At 33.1% G+C, this 14,839-nt stretch overlaps 1 protein-coding gene across 1 annotated transcript in view; it reads left to right on the top strand.

Moving 5' to 3' along the window:
* LOC129218071 (sarcalumenin-like) overlaps window positions 1-14,839 on the top strand; it is a 113,761-nt gene that overhangs the window by 63,985 nt on the left and 34,937 nt on the right. Inside the window, exons 2-3 of the mRNA XM_054852260.1 lie at window positions 3,009-3,913; window positions 6,720-6,900. Coding sequence (XP_054708235.1) covers window positions 3,009-3,913; window positions 6,720-6,900 — 1,086 coding nt within the window. The remainder of the gene's footprint in view (window positions 1-3,008; window positions 3,914-6,719; window positions 6,901-14,839) is intronic.

Here is a 14,839-nt window from a genome sequence, read left to right on the forward strand (position 1 = left end):
TTTCTATTATCTAGCAAATTGTTACTTTGTTACAGTTTAATTAAAAATTTGAAAGTGTTTGTTAAAATGTGTCTTCACTTATATTTTACTTGATTTATAGAATGTTTGCTAGCAGGAATAGCTAAAGCGAAATACTGTGAGAAAATTGGAAAGGCAAGTTTTCTCACCACATCATATGTTTCAGATAAATTCCTCCATATATCAACTATTGTACTGCCGTGGGTGGGTAAAAGACAGTAACTACAAAGTCTTCTTCTTTTTTTTTTTTTTTTTTGTCATCTATAGTACGTTAGCTTTATTGTACAAGCTGTTTGTTTAGTCTAGCTTGAAAAAAAAAACTGGAGGAAAGCGTCTAATTCCAATGTTTCCTTTTTGTTAGTATGGAATCCAAAACGCATTTCTTTCAAATATCTCGAAAACTCATTTCTGCCCATGGCAGTATAGTACTATCCAGCATTTTTAGTTGTCTACTTGATGTTAGTGGAATTTCACTTCTTCTTAGTGGAGGATGGAGTCAGTTAATTTGTTGCGTGTCAAAAATAGTCGATTTCAAATTTCTCATTTGCATCCTGGATGAAACGCCATCTGTAACAAAGCAAGATCAAGTTTGCTGATCCTTTATTTAAAAGAATGTTCGAAATGTCAGGGTAGTTCTATTTTCTCTAAATTATTGAAAGAATTAACCAAAACTGTTTCGTTTTATAAAACCGACCTGATATAATTTGTTTCAATACAAAAGCTTTTTTTCGTGCTGTTTTAAATTCTAAAAGCGAAATCAGTCACTTTTCTTCATAACTTTGGTAAGAACTTGTATTTGCTACACAAAAGAGTAAAATACATACATGGCGTTAAAAAGAAAGCATTTCCTAGGACAGCAAAAGGTTCTAGAGTTAGTAGAAATATAAAAATATTCAAAGTTGTAAATATTATTACTTTCGCTCAAGTTAATATGATGTGATCCATACGGTATATTTTTGACACCCTTTCAGGCGACAGGATTAATTTTTCTTCAGAGAATAAATGTGTTTGAAAGAAAAACCTGGACTTTGAAGTCCTAAGTCGGTTTTGATCTTGACCGTCGTTGGACAGGGCATCAATCTCACATTTGGTTACACTTGAATCTAGTTGTTTAACTCTTTCTGGTCTTCTGCGGATATTTAATTGGATTAACTACTCTTATCTTTAGAGGAGATATGATTGGCTTATCTTTCTTATTTTGAGAGGATGATGTAGTTAACCCACATGTAGTTAACTTTTAGATACATGCACTGCAAATGAAACTGCAGTACTACTAGAGAGTGTCTAGGGAACTGAGATTCCATAAAGGTTTCTAGTAACAATGCTACTTCTTAAGTAACATTGACAGTGTTAGAAACCGAAGAGTCCCAAAAGCCGCTAACACCAGTGTAAAGAAAAGTATACGGCTAACAATCCGGTGCTTTGCGGATATCTCCTATGTGATGACGATATTTAGAGCAAGGAACTTGAATTTTAATGTTTTTAACTATGAACTAAATTAATTGTCAAGTGTTCAATTCTATTTTCAGCTAAATATAGTGTATCTTTTCAAACACTAAAGTAAATTCCCCGGATTGCTTAGTAATGTCTTTCTACTCAAAAACAAAAATATGCCGAATTCACTACAACTGAAAATCAGCAGAGAAGTGAGACAAAGCATATTGATATTAAGAAAACGTCAAATTGTTCTTGGGTTTCTTCCAGAGCAAGCAACGAAATTTAGAAAGAAAATTATTTTCTTATCCCCCTTCCTTTGTATTTCAGAATATTATCTTAGTGCATGTTTCAGCAACTGATGCAGCTAGTTTTGTTTGTGTTCTTTTGATTTGCTATAATGCGGTTGCCGCTCAAAAAAAAAAAAAAAAAAAAAAAACTACAGGTTTTTTTTTATAACGCACATAGAACACAATTTTCATTCGTTTTTTATCCACATAAAAACGGCTTTTATTTTGTAACCATAAAAACTACATAATCACAACACACATATTGCAAGAAATTGCTGGCACACCCTTTTTCAGTGCATAAAATTATGAGCCTGTAGTTGAAAAGTCATCCAAAAAAAGTACTTACGTCCAAAAGCTCACAATCTTTTGCATTGAAAAAAAAAAGGTTCTTTGAAACCTAGAAACGCATATCTGTAAATCTGAAGTGCTTTCATTACGTTGTTGCTTTATGTTTCTTTTTTTGCCCAAAGGTATTTATTAATTTCTTACCCTTTTCCTTATTTGCTATAAAAACTGACCATGACAATAATCAACAAGAACGGGAGCTTAAAGCAAGAGTTTTCCATATTTTAAGCGAGAGCAGTTAAACTTGTTACTTACTCTCCTAGAAAACTAAGCATAAAAATAAAGTTCAATATTTTGCCAAGAAATAATTTGAATATAGCAAAATTTATCTGCAACCATCTTACTAGTGATTAATATCACCAATAAGATAGTTCTAGCGAAATTTTGTTAGATTAAACTTATTTCTTAATAAAACATTGAACTTGATTTTAACAGTGTAACTATATATGTGTATCAACTAATGAAGGGCAATGCGCATTCTAAAAAATTCAAGTACAGTTTCCAAACCAGACAAATTTACTTCCATGCAGTTGCTACAAAAAAAGAGCTTTTAAATTAAAACTTCTGTCAATAAAACAAAAATTTAACTTGTTCAGTAGGAGTTGGTATGTCTTTCACTGTTATTGCTCGCGTATTCCTACATTATTAAACGTAGTTCACTGAGCTTCATGTAAATATATTCAAACAGAAATACATTTAAAAAATTCTTTCAATTGCTTTAACAATAAATATATCATGAAGCCGGTTTAAATAGTTTAAAAAGTGTTTTTTTTTAATCATCAAAATATATATATTACACAGTATGAGTCAATCAAGCAGTCAAGTCTCAAACACATACCGTTTTACATTATCTTAGTACAGTAGAGATGTTTCAAAAATTAAGAACGTTCCTCACCTAAAAATGTGCTTTTGCTATTCTAGTGAGACCTGAAACATCAAGTGATGAGATCAAACCGTCATCTGTAAAAGAATGCCGAGTGCACATTGAAAAAGCTTTAGAACAATACTGGGAACAAAAAGAACCCCCAAAAGAAGGCGACTCAAATGTACCTGAATCCGATAGAACTCCATTAAACATTAACGAAGATAGCAATGAAGAGGAGGAACCTGAAATTCTAGAAAGTAAAACACACACAGAAAACGATGAAGAAGAAACTGATGAAAGTGATGAAGAACCTGCTGATAACGAAGAAAATGACGAACATGATGAAACAGATGATGATGAAGAAGAAGAACCAGCAAACGACGATGTAGAAGATGAGGATGATGATGAATCCGAAAATACATCAGAAAATGAAATTGAAGAAAATGATGATGAAGAGGATGAAACCAATGAGGAAGAAACAGAAGACGAGGAGGAGGGAAAAACTATCGATGATCAGAATGATAATGAAACCGAAGAAAGTGAAAATGAAGATAGCGAAGAAAATGATACAAATGAAACGGAAGAAAGTGATGAACATTTAAAAACAGATAGTAATCAAGAGTCTAATTTAAGAAAAGACGACGACGAAGCAACAGGGGAAAGTTCTTCGCTGGAAAATGAAGAGGAGGAAGAAGAGGAGGAGGAGGAAAGCTCCCAAAATGAAGAGCACGGAGAAGAAAAGGAGGAGGATGATGAGGAACATCAGGAGGAAAAAGATAAACAGCAGGAGGAAGAAGATGAACATCAGGAGGAAGAAGATGAACAGCAGGAGGAAGAGGAAATAGATGATATTAATGAGGCTGATGATGAGTTAAAAGAAGGCGCATTAACTAACACCGCTAGTGAATCCACAGCTGATGAATCAGAAGTATCAACAGATCGTCTGGCGGAAAGTCAGGAGGTAATAAAAATGTTTAATATGGAACGTTTTTGGATCTTGGAGAACAGTTAATCAATTACAAGCAAAGATTTTGTCTTCATAGCCTAAATCACCAAACAAATATCAAACAACAATGTAACAAAAAACACTCAAAACCAAAAATAAATAAATAAATAAATAAATAAATGCAAGGAATAATAATTACACGTTATCTTAAACATCGCTATGATGATGATGCAAAAGACGAAAACTAAGCTAAATACGGAAAGGACCAGAATTTAACTAAAAGCTCGAGGACACTCACACGAAAAAAAAAACCTCTTCAAATCTGGTCACACATTAAAATCGACTTAGAGATAAGTTTGAGATCTTTAATAAATAAAAAAACACTGATTGAAATGCTATTTGATAATAATTGATATCGAAAAATGAAAATACTATTACTGTCGAGCTAGAAAATTTTAAGGTGAACCTAGTTAGACAGCTTGAAATACTTTTGCAAAGTTTATTGGTTTATTTATCTACTGTGGGGAGAGCGAGCTTCCTTTTGAACCTCTGATAGTTCAATAAATTAAAGAATGGCTTAAGATACTGTGTTTCTTTTCATTTGCATGATCATTTTTCTTATTAAATCCTAGAAAATTAAGAATCTGTCTGTTAAAAGAGTTCATTATACATTTACGGCAATGTAAAAAAGAACAAAACACTCCATTCCATTTAAATCTGGAATCTATGCTTGTTATAGGTGGGTCCAACTAAATAGTGTTGCTGTAAATCATCTTTTTTCAGCAGTAAAACGGCTATAAAGTGTTTTTTTTTTCATAACTAAACGTTATGAGTTTTAAATGGTGTAAAAATGGTTAAAAAAGCTTTAGAGCTGAAGATTTACACAATTGAAGATCATCATTTTATTAAATGTTCGTTTTAATTTTTATGTACGAAACCAATAAAGTTAAATGAAGAGTATAATTTGGGTTTATATAGTTTTTAACGAAAACATTAGCAAACAATGAATTAACTTAAAAATTATGTTAAAATGTGCAATAGAAGCAATAAAATGGTGAAATTACTCTTTATGCGATAATAAAATAAAGACACAAAATATTAAATTTTATTTCACAGAAATAACTTTAGAAAGGGAATTTACTCAACACAGCTAAATTGCCGCTGTGTTTCATTACTTAAATATAATTTCTATTTCATGAACTTTAGAAAAGTCCATGTTAAGAACGTGGTTGACTACTGGGTTATATCAACCAAACACCATTGGACAGGTGGTCGGCTTGTCATGGTTGACAATTGGAAATGAAAAAGAATTATACAAACGGTGGTTGGCCACCCCATTAAAAAAATTAGCCTAAGAAGAAATTTGCTTTTCATTGAAACATTATGTTATGTACTCCATTACAACTAAAGTTATACAAGCTTACAGTATTATAAAAAAAAAGGGAACTCATCATTTAAGGAAGATGTTCCTACTTAACTGAAAAATAAGCAGAATTGCAGACTAAAATGACGGGCACTATTTAAAATGAAATGGCTCATTACTACTTCAAGAAAAAGTACCAACAACTTAACTCTTATTGGATGGTAATTGGGAATCGGTAAGTTAACTTGAGAATACGTCATACCCAATGCTGAGCTAAACATATACTATTTATAAGCAGTTTCATGTCGCATTGGCCGACTTCCGGAAACTGACCGACAACTGGTGCACTTGCCCCAGTTAAAACATGTGATCAGATTTGAAAATTTTCTAATGTTTCTTTAAAACCTAACGTAAATTTTTAAAAGTGCAAATATTGAAATTCAATAAATTCAAAATAATTTTCTAAATTGCCCTTAGCAAAGAACTCAGTTTCACCCATTTCACTGTATTTTAAAAGCACCGATTTCGAAAAGAAAATTAACTTTATTGTTACCGTGAAGATAATCGTAATAACAAACCATAAAACTTTGCTTTGAAAACGGTTGTTCTTTACCATGTTTATCTCTTTGTGTCTCAATAGATCGTGTTATTGTTACCTCACAAATACTCTCACTTTTTAAGCGGTTGTTTTTTTTTTTTTTTTTTTTTTTTGCTTATAAGCGAAATAGGAATTCTTTATAGACTTTGTGCATCGACCACCAAAAAATCATAGGGGCCTCAACCGTTCAACAAATGGTGTATGTTGAATTTTGAATTTTTTCCAATAATGGGGATTGAGATGAAGGAACAAATCAGCATTAATGAAACCGACTATTCACAAGAACATGTTTCAATATACTAGCACAATAACTTACCAACAGCAACCAAAAGGACGACTTATGACAATTAAAAAATACACTTGTGGGGGTAACTAAAGGAAATCAGAAACTTATTCTTAATATGAAGCACCTAGAAGCAAAGGGGTGTAGGTGGCAAAATAAAAATTTGAAGACAACTTGTACAAATGTTAGGATAAATTATCTTTTTTGGTGGCAAGGTTTTGTAACAATAGCCATGGCAGAAGCTGGTTTACAGCGTGGTATAAGAAAACTTCTCAATGAAAGCCAACCTATAGGTTGAACTTAGCACGCTGCTAACTCAGAACCTGTATTTTGTCACTTACATCCCTTTACTGCTCACTGGGGCGTATGGTAGTGACACAAAAATTTTTAAGGATTTCTAAATGACAACAGCTCGTCAGGGAAAATGGTTAAACTGATACGCGAATTTACCACGAAGTTATTCTCTTTAGAAAACTCTTTACCCGCCTTGTTACCATTAGCCAAAGCTCATTGTTAACTGGGAATAAACTTTTCTTTTCTGGATACATTTGTTTTGTTCCATTTCTACTTCTCGAAGGTAACAGGTGAAACTGATAGTGCTTCAACTGGAGTGGCACCGGAACTTCCTACTGAAGAACACCCCTTTAAGCGGACCGAGGCCGCGCAGGCTGCGGAAGAGACCTCCAACGTAACAGTCCCAGAGGAAGAAACCCAAAATATTTCCACGGATGAAGCAGAGAACCAGACAATCGAATCAGGTATTCAATCATCATAAATTTGTAGTCCCGAGAATCCAAATATCGAAACTTAGTAGTAAAGCACGAAGCTAGTAATAAAGGTTATAATGAACTTTTGCTAACCATTTTTATAACAACTCCAGATACGTAATTGAAATCGCAAACCATAAGCTGTCCTAAGAACTGTCATCTCCTTGAAATCATTTGTGATAATCGGAGCAAAAGACTACTATGCCGTGGGGATATAAAAAAGTGGATCAAATTTTACAGGTTGGTGGAACGCAGCTATAAGAGCCATATTCGTGCAACTGTTCGTCAAATGTGTCGTGTGAAAGTATCGAGCAATCATTTCAGCCGGCGTACTTTCTGTTGAGCACTTCTTTTGAGGATGTACCAATTATATTCCTGTTAATAAAATGTTTTCTAAATTATTTTCTCGTCTTTTTGTGTTAATTCTTTAAATGAGAGGTGGAAAACTACCTTCTAACTTCTCATTGTGTTCCGGCATACATTTTCTGGCAAATATTGCTCAAATAGCTGTGGTCTACCACCCGCACAGTTTGTTAAGTAAAATACATATGTGCGTACATAAAATTCCTAATAAGACTAAAGGTTTTCCTACAATTGGGGGAAAAATATTTGTGGAAATGCTTCCTTATTTTAGAATTTTGCATGTTTGTATTTCTTCTGCACCTATTTTGTAGTCAAATAGAGTAAGATCGGATGAAACCTATATAAGTTGTGAAGTGTTTTGAATTTTCAGTGATTTTACAGCTGTTCCGCTCTTTTCCTCCGTATTCTCGGAATTTCGCCGTTGGTAGTTAAGTTTCACAATGTTGACGTCAACTAAGTACGATTTTGTGAACGTTCGAATTATTATGAATAAAAAATATGTATTGGACTTTTTATAAATTCAATACTCCGGTGGAAAAGGTTGTGACTGCCTCCTTGAATAGGACGTGTGAGGGTGATTAATCACATGAAGGTTAATGATGTCACTAGTTAGTATCTGTTGGTTCTATAGAACACTTTTGGTCCTTGATCCATGCGTGGTTTTTGAGCAGACAAAGGGACAAAAGCAGCAGACAATTTGAGCAGACGAAAAACTTCTATTTGATCTGCTGACCTTCGATTGGCAGAGAATGCCACGTCTTCTTGATCGACTACGGCCCATATACATATTATATCGTCGCCTCAGAGCAACAGTAGGATATCTTAGTGTTATTTCTGGGATTAGATGTCTTAGTTTTGCTCTGAGGCGACGATATATCGTCCCCCGGCGGCAATAGTAGTATATCTCAAAAATTTGAAGAGAAAAAAACGACATAACAATAAATTTAAAATATGAATTTAATGTTCTTTCTCGCCACAATACTAGCATAAAGCCAGATTACATAACTGGTACTTGGTGAACATTGACGATATAATCAACTGTTGCACATCATTTAAAACTTCACAACTTCAAAGAAGAAGTTTAAAAAGTTTAACTATACACCACTAATTTAGATTAAAAAAACGAACCATTTAATATAGCAGTAAGGCTTTGTTAAAGCATGGTCCTGCGAGTTTATGAGCACCATAATTTTAGGGATATCAAAATATGGTGAATTCATTGATTTATTTTATGTATTTATTTTTTGAAATTACTACTTTGAAAATGTGTGGATTTTCTTGTGTAAGGGGCATTAAATTTTACCAAGACCTGGGCACCACTTTCTCTTGACCATGTCCTGCATAGCATCGTAAATATTTTCATTATATTGTATTTCTTGAGAGTAAATTAATTGTAAGTAGCATGGTGCAAAACTTTGACTTTCTCAAATACTGTGTTTTGGAGATGTGCTACTTTAGTCGTCGATATGTGTACTTCTATTTTGGCTTTCGTTACATGTTTGTTTCGTACTGAATGATTTTCTGTGTCCAGTTACCGCACGCAATCACATTATTTCGATACGACACTCTGAAAAATGACAATTTTAACTGACACATTCAATCTGTAATTCGTCTGCAATTTTTAGGTATCAATAATTCTTGCCTGATTATCCTTATTTGTTTTAAATAGCTAATTAATTATTTCTGAAAAACATTTAAACATTTTTTGTCATATATTTCAGGGTCTCAAACAATTCTCTAAATATGATCGATAGGAACAGGGTACTGTAAATGAAAATTAAACTTTCGTAAACCTAACAGTCTGAAACAGAATAAATAACAATTTCTTAGATGATTTTGAGTAGTTTCCTAAGTACAACTGTACTCCTTTCAATAACAGATAAGAAATTATCTATTGAACCAAAATAAGTGTAGACCACATTAAACCACGCGTATATGTGTGTGTATATATAAATCAATGGGTGTATGCATATGTATTTATAGAATGTGTGTTGTTGTTAAGGCGTTTTCTTAAGTTAAAGTCTAATGACTGGTTCAAAGAATGGTTAATTTGCAAATCATCTCGTTATGTTCCGAATGAAACCATTTTTCTTTACCTAAACTCAATTTGAAAATGTATTGGTAAAGACATTGTCAAATGACTGAGATAAAAAGAAAGCATGATCACTCAGCTTTAAATGGTAGGTTAATATAACAATGGGATTTTTTAGAAAAATCACTTAAATATTTTTCAATGTGTAAAATTGTGCAAACACGGTTATCAAGAAATCAAAACTGAAATTCATAGCTAATAAACATTCAAATAAAGCTATGAAAACATTCCACACTGTAACCCACTCGTGCTGAGCTTCAAGAAAAGGCTAACGTTAATTTAAAAAATTACCCCCCCCCCCCCCTCTCTTCATGGCACATAAAAACCGTACGACATGATTAAAGGCAACTTACTTTTTATTCCCATGCGTTTTTTCTTCAAGCTTCTCAAGTGTGTTTCTGTTTTTTTTTTTTTTTTTTTCTTTCTTACATTACTCAAAAAAGTTCTCAAAGCGCTTTTCATTGTTCAAGAGCAAAAGCCAGTTTTTCAATCCTGGGAATGTTCGATGGACCGAATATTCGTTCAGAAAAGTTGAACGGACGGTATTGTTTGGTATCGGCGAAAAAGCAGCCATTGGTAATAACAAAACAAGTAATAAAAACTTTACACAAATAGTTTAATATCTTTAACTGCTGCAGAAGGGTGGAAGGGTCGAGTGTTACAATATCGTAAAAACTATTGTTGAAATAATAAGAAAAATATATTATTCAAGCACAGTGGTTCATTTTCCAATGAATTACAACAACTGGAATAATACTCAAATAATAAGCGAGTAAAATTTCATTACGAAGAGATATCTTTCACCGCCGCAAAGGGGTCAAACCTGGGATGAAATAGTTAAAATATTATCTGTCGGTTTTTTTAAAATTAAGTACAAAACACTTATAGAACTGAAATAAATATAATAACTTGTAAGGATTCAAATGTTTAGCTATTTTCATAACGGCCATTAGAGTCATTAAGGGACATCTCGATATTTTGTGGGAAGATGATGAATAACCAGTTAATATGTCAGATTTAAATAGATCATTTTTGAACAAAACCTTTGTTCGTAAATGAGTGCTATCACATTGGGAAAATTTGGATTGACTTAAAAAGAACATAAATTATGTAAATACAATAAAAAACACAAAAGCCAAGTGTCCCCAAACGGAACACACACTAACAATACACCAAATTTTTTTCCTCCATTTGACTGTAAACATTTGTTGCATTTAAACTGGGTTTTATTGTTATTTTCTGCACGCACCTTGAGGAACCATCTGTTGACGTCTCCAACACAGTTCACTCACTTCTGTCCGATAGTATCATCATAATAGTATCTACTAGACTTCCCACATCTTCCCTGCTTTCGAAGTTCGACTAAAGGGATTTCATAAACATGTAGCTGTCGAAACAGTTCTTTATCGCTAGTTGTCACAAATTAACCGATTGTGTGTTGTGTCTTGCTATAGTGTTGCTGTAATTAAGTGTAGTGTCTTGTTATTGCGTTGTTGTTATTATTGCACTTAATGTTCGTGGTCCCAGTTTGTGTTTCAATCCAACACGATAATGCTGTATTTTGGAAGCATAACACAAAATTATTTTCTGTTTATTTTTAGACAAGAATATAGGTTTCTACATTCAAATTTTTAGGTTTAAAATTTTATTTACATTTAAGTAAAATTTTTAGCCGTGCGAGGGTATTAGCGTCACCTATAGAGAGTCAGATAAAAATATAAAGTATTTGCGCACGCAACTCAAAAGTATCTGCAAGCTAATAATTGCCTATCACGTAATTTAAAAAAAAAGGGGGGGGGGGTTCCAAAAAAAAAACATTTTTGATCATAAGAAATAAATACATTTTTTAAAAGTTCGTTGGTTAAAACAACGTTATGAAGCACAAATTGCAAATAATTGCAGGTTATATGCTTTGAGGTTACAAGGAACAATTTTCATGTCCACTATGTGAGCCTATAGATGCATAGACCTAAGTTAAATTTCAAAATTTTAAACCTAAGCTTCCTTAGCAGATATCTTTGCATTCGTAAGCTCACATATTTTTGGAAATTATATCTCCACTTCAGCTCATACATTGGTAGGACCTTTCTCTTCTTAAGCTGTTAAGTCAAGAAATAAATAGGATACCCAAATTTCTGAGAACAAAGGAAAAACTAGCTATTCGTTACTTCTTGGAAATGCTCTGTTGAGGGAGGGGACAAAAGCAAATGCAATAAATCTAGTAGCAAGAATGTTATTTATGATGATGAAAAAGATACCACTAGGAGCAAGTCCCCCATCTGCCTTTGGTCCCTTAATAACCCAATGCACACAAGAATTCCGAAACTATACCGTATTTTTGGGTCTAAGCATCGCGGCGCTCACTAGAAAAAAAAAGTTTATAAATTGCCGATGTGGCGGATATAGCAAGTGCGGCTTATACCATGTTTTTTGTTTTACAATTTACAACATTTTACAGAAAATAAACTATTTTCAAAAGAAGGAAAATAAAATGTTTGGGGGTTTCTTTCTTCGAAATGATCGGAATTGTGTTCAAAATGTGTTTGGAACAAAAATAACAAAATTTTCCTTTTGAATTTCTGGTAGCATTATTTAACACGCTTTTTTCCCCATGACATTTTAACTACAAAAAATTGATGAATTCACAATCGGCATGTCCCGCAATTTTCGCACAGTTTAGCTTCTACTGTAATTTAAGTTTTTAATTACGGGAAGATAATATTAAATTATTGCTTTAGTTTTTAGTTAAAAGGATAGAGCTAAATTCGAAAAAAAGGCCCAAATTTTCGAGTATAGATCGAGAAAATTTTGCGGAATTTTAAAGACCGAATATCTTGCTTTAAGCATCGTTGTTTAGACTAAAGTGCAGAAATTTAAGCGAGTTTATCCTTTGATTATTTCAAATTAAGTTCATAAATGTTTTAAACATCCAATAAACGCCGGGTGTGATGCAAACTTCCAAAAATACGGCAAGTGAGAACTTGCTGGCCCCATATGATTAGCTTTAAAGCCACAGGTGCTTTTGTGATTTGATATGGAGCGCCAAAAAAAGAGGGAAAAAAAGAAATACTAAGCTACATGAAAAGAATTGCTCACTTATCACCACTTGATGAATAGGCGAAAAGAAGGGAGAATTTACAGCAGCGAGTGTATCTGCGTCCGTCTATATTATCTAGCTATGATTACTACGTTTTACATTAGCAAAATTAATTTTAAACAAATTAGAAGTAAAGAAGGAGAACTTGAATGATTGTCGCGAGATGCGCGTGCTCACAACGAATGTATCCGCACAGCAGCGAATATATTCACCTTACGCGCTAGCGTATATACTCTATCTATTAATAAATTTTACAAATTAATTAAATAATATCAGTTTAAAACAAATTAGAAGTAAGAATTTGAACGATTATCGCGAAACGCGCGTGCCCGCAGCAAATACATCCACCGAACGCTTGGGTGTATATACTATCTGGTAATAATTTTTACAACTTAAATAAATAATATCAATATCAATTTAAAACGAATTAGAAGTAAACTAGTCGACCCGTGCGGAACTCCGCACTATGCTTCGAATCGTTTCATAAGGCATTTCGCTTTTTAAAAATTTCAAAAGAAGAACATTATGAAGAAGAACCGAAAAAAAAATAAGCGCAGAAGAGAAGGTATGTAATTTAAAGACATCAGTAACAAAACCTCGTTAAATACAACGCTGTGAAAATTTGATCATCGCTCACCTTTTGGCCGTATACATTTTTAATGCAAACATAAATATCATTAAAAGTGGCTGAGTAGTGACTCGTGAAAAAGCAATATTTGTGCATGTGAAAAAACAGGTTGTGGCAAATACGGTCCTGCCCATGTGAGCATCTGACAGGAAAAAAAAAGAAACATTAAAGAGATATTTATTGGCACGGATTCGAATTTGCGCCATTCTGATTAACAGCCCGACACCGCAACAAACCTAGCAATTGCGCCTTCCTTTTCGAAAGATATTCATTGAAGGAATGCGTAGTAAAAAACAGCAAAAAAGCTTTTTGGCAAAAAAAATAACAATAATAAGATGATGCTTCTATATTTTGTCATTAACCAGCATGATACGATTTAAAATTATTCGTAAAGCATGGAATTTGATTAAAGAATGACGAATACCTCACGTAGCAATTGAAATAAACATTCTAAAGAAGTAATAAATTAGATTGAAAATAAGTGTTTTTATCTTTGAATATTAAAGTATTTCACATAGAAGGTTGCTTTAACCGTTACGGCTTAAATGGACGCACATGTTTCTCTTTTAATCGAACACTTAAAATTCAAAACCAAAACCAGTTGAACTGAGTCCGTTTTTTAAGTGTAATTTTTCGAACGTAGACAAAATGTTTTTTTTTTTTTTTCAGCAGAAAGCATAGGAGTAGAAAATGATTTCTTGCTAATGAAGTTGATAATAATTTTAATGCTTTATATCGTATTCGCGCGAATAAAAAATTAAAGGTTTACTGGGTGAAACTCGTCGTTTTCATTTGGCGTAGTATTTTTTCATTTGTACAAAAGGTCGAACACTGCTATTAGAAACATCTACATTTCAGCATACAATGAAAATGTTTTTCTGCACAAAAAGGATTTCCTTTGGGTAAATCTAATATTTTTTTTATGCTCACATTATGCTGAGTGATCTGGTTGTAGTCAAAGTTTTAAAAAAAAGGAAGAATACCCTTCGATTAACAGTCAACTTATCCGAATGATAACTGTAGCCTGCATAAAGGAGTCGAAACACCAAGTAGAATTCCTACTGCATTTATTTTATTACGTTTGTATGTTATGAGTACATGTAATGCGTAATACTAATATAAATTTGGTATTATATCGGACAGCCCAAACTTGCCCGAAGTCCAGATAGTTTATAGCCAAACGCTCTACCGAAAAAAAACTTATCAATTTAACCGAACAACTAAGTCCAGTGCTTTTAAGCTTTATTAAAATATGAACACACACACAGGCTATTTTTTTTTTTTTTTTTTTGCCGAAAGCGACGTAAAAAAATTGGAAAACTGCATTAGAACTTTGCTTTTAAAAAAGGCATAAGAACTACAGGCAGCATCAAGGTTTTGAAACAGCAAGAGGCGTTTTCGAAAACTTGATTTTTCGACCGTAAGTCTATTTTTTTCATCAGCCAGCCTGATAAGTTTTAAAATGAGAAGGGAATAATATATAAGATAAGATATTGAAGAAACATTTTTTTATTCTTGAAAATGTTTACAATTTGCTACCGCAGGCTGCTTGAACCGTTATGACTTTGTTGCAGATTGTCCGGACGTGGGCCCAAACACGCATTCTCCAGGTTACGAAGAGAACGCTCTACCGATCAAGCTATTCAGCTCTGTCGGCAATAGCGCAAATTAAAGTTATAAGTTTAACCGAAAACCTAATTCTGGTTATTTAAAACAGGTTTTTCGGCTGAAAAAAACAATTTTTAGACCG

Source organism: Uloborus diversus, chromosome 3, assembly GCF_026930045.1.
Source record: "Uloborus diversus isolate 005 chromosome 3, Udiv.v.3.1, whole genome shotgun sequence".
NCBI classification, from domain to species: Eukaryota; Metazoa; Arthropoda; class Arachnida; order Araneae; family Uloboridae; genus Uloborus; species Uloborus diversus.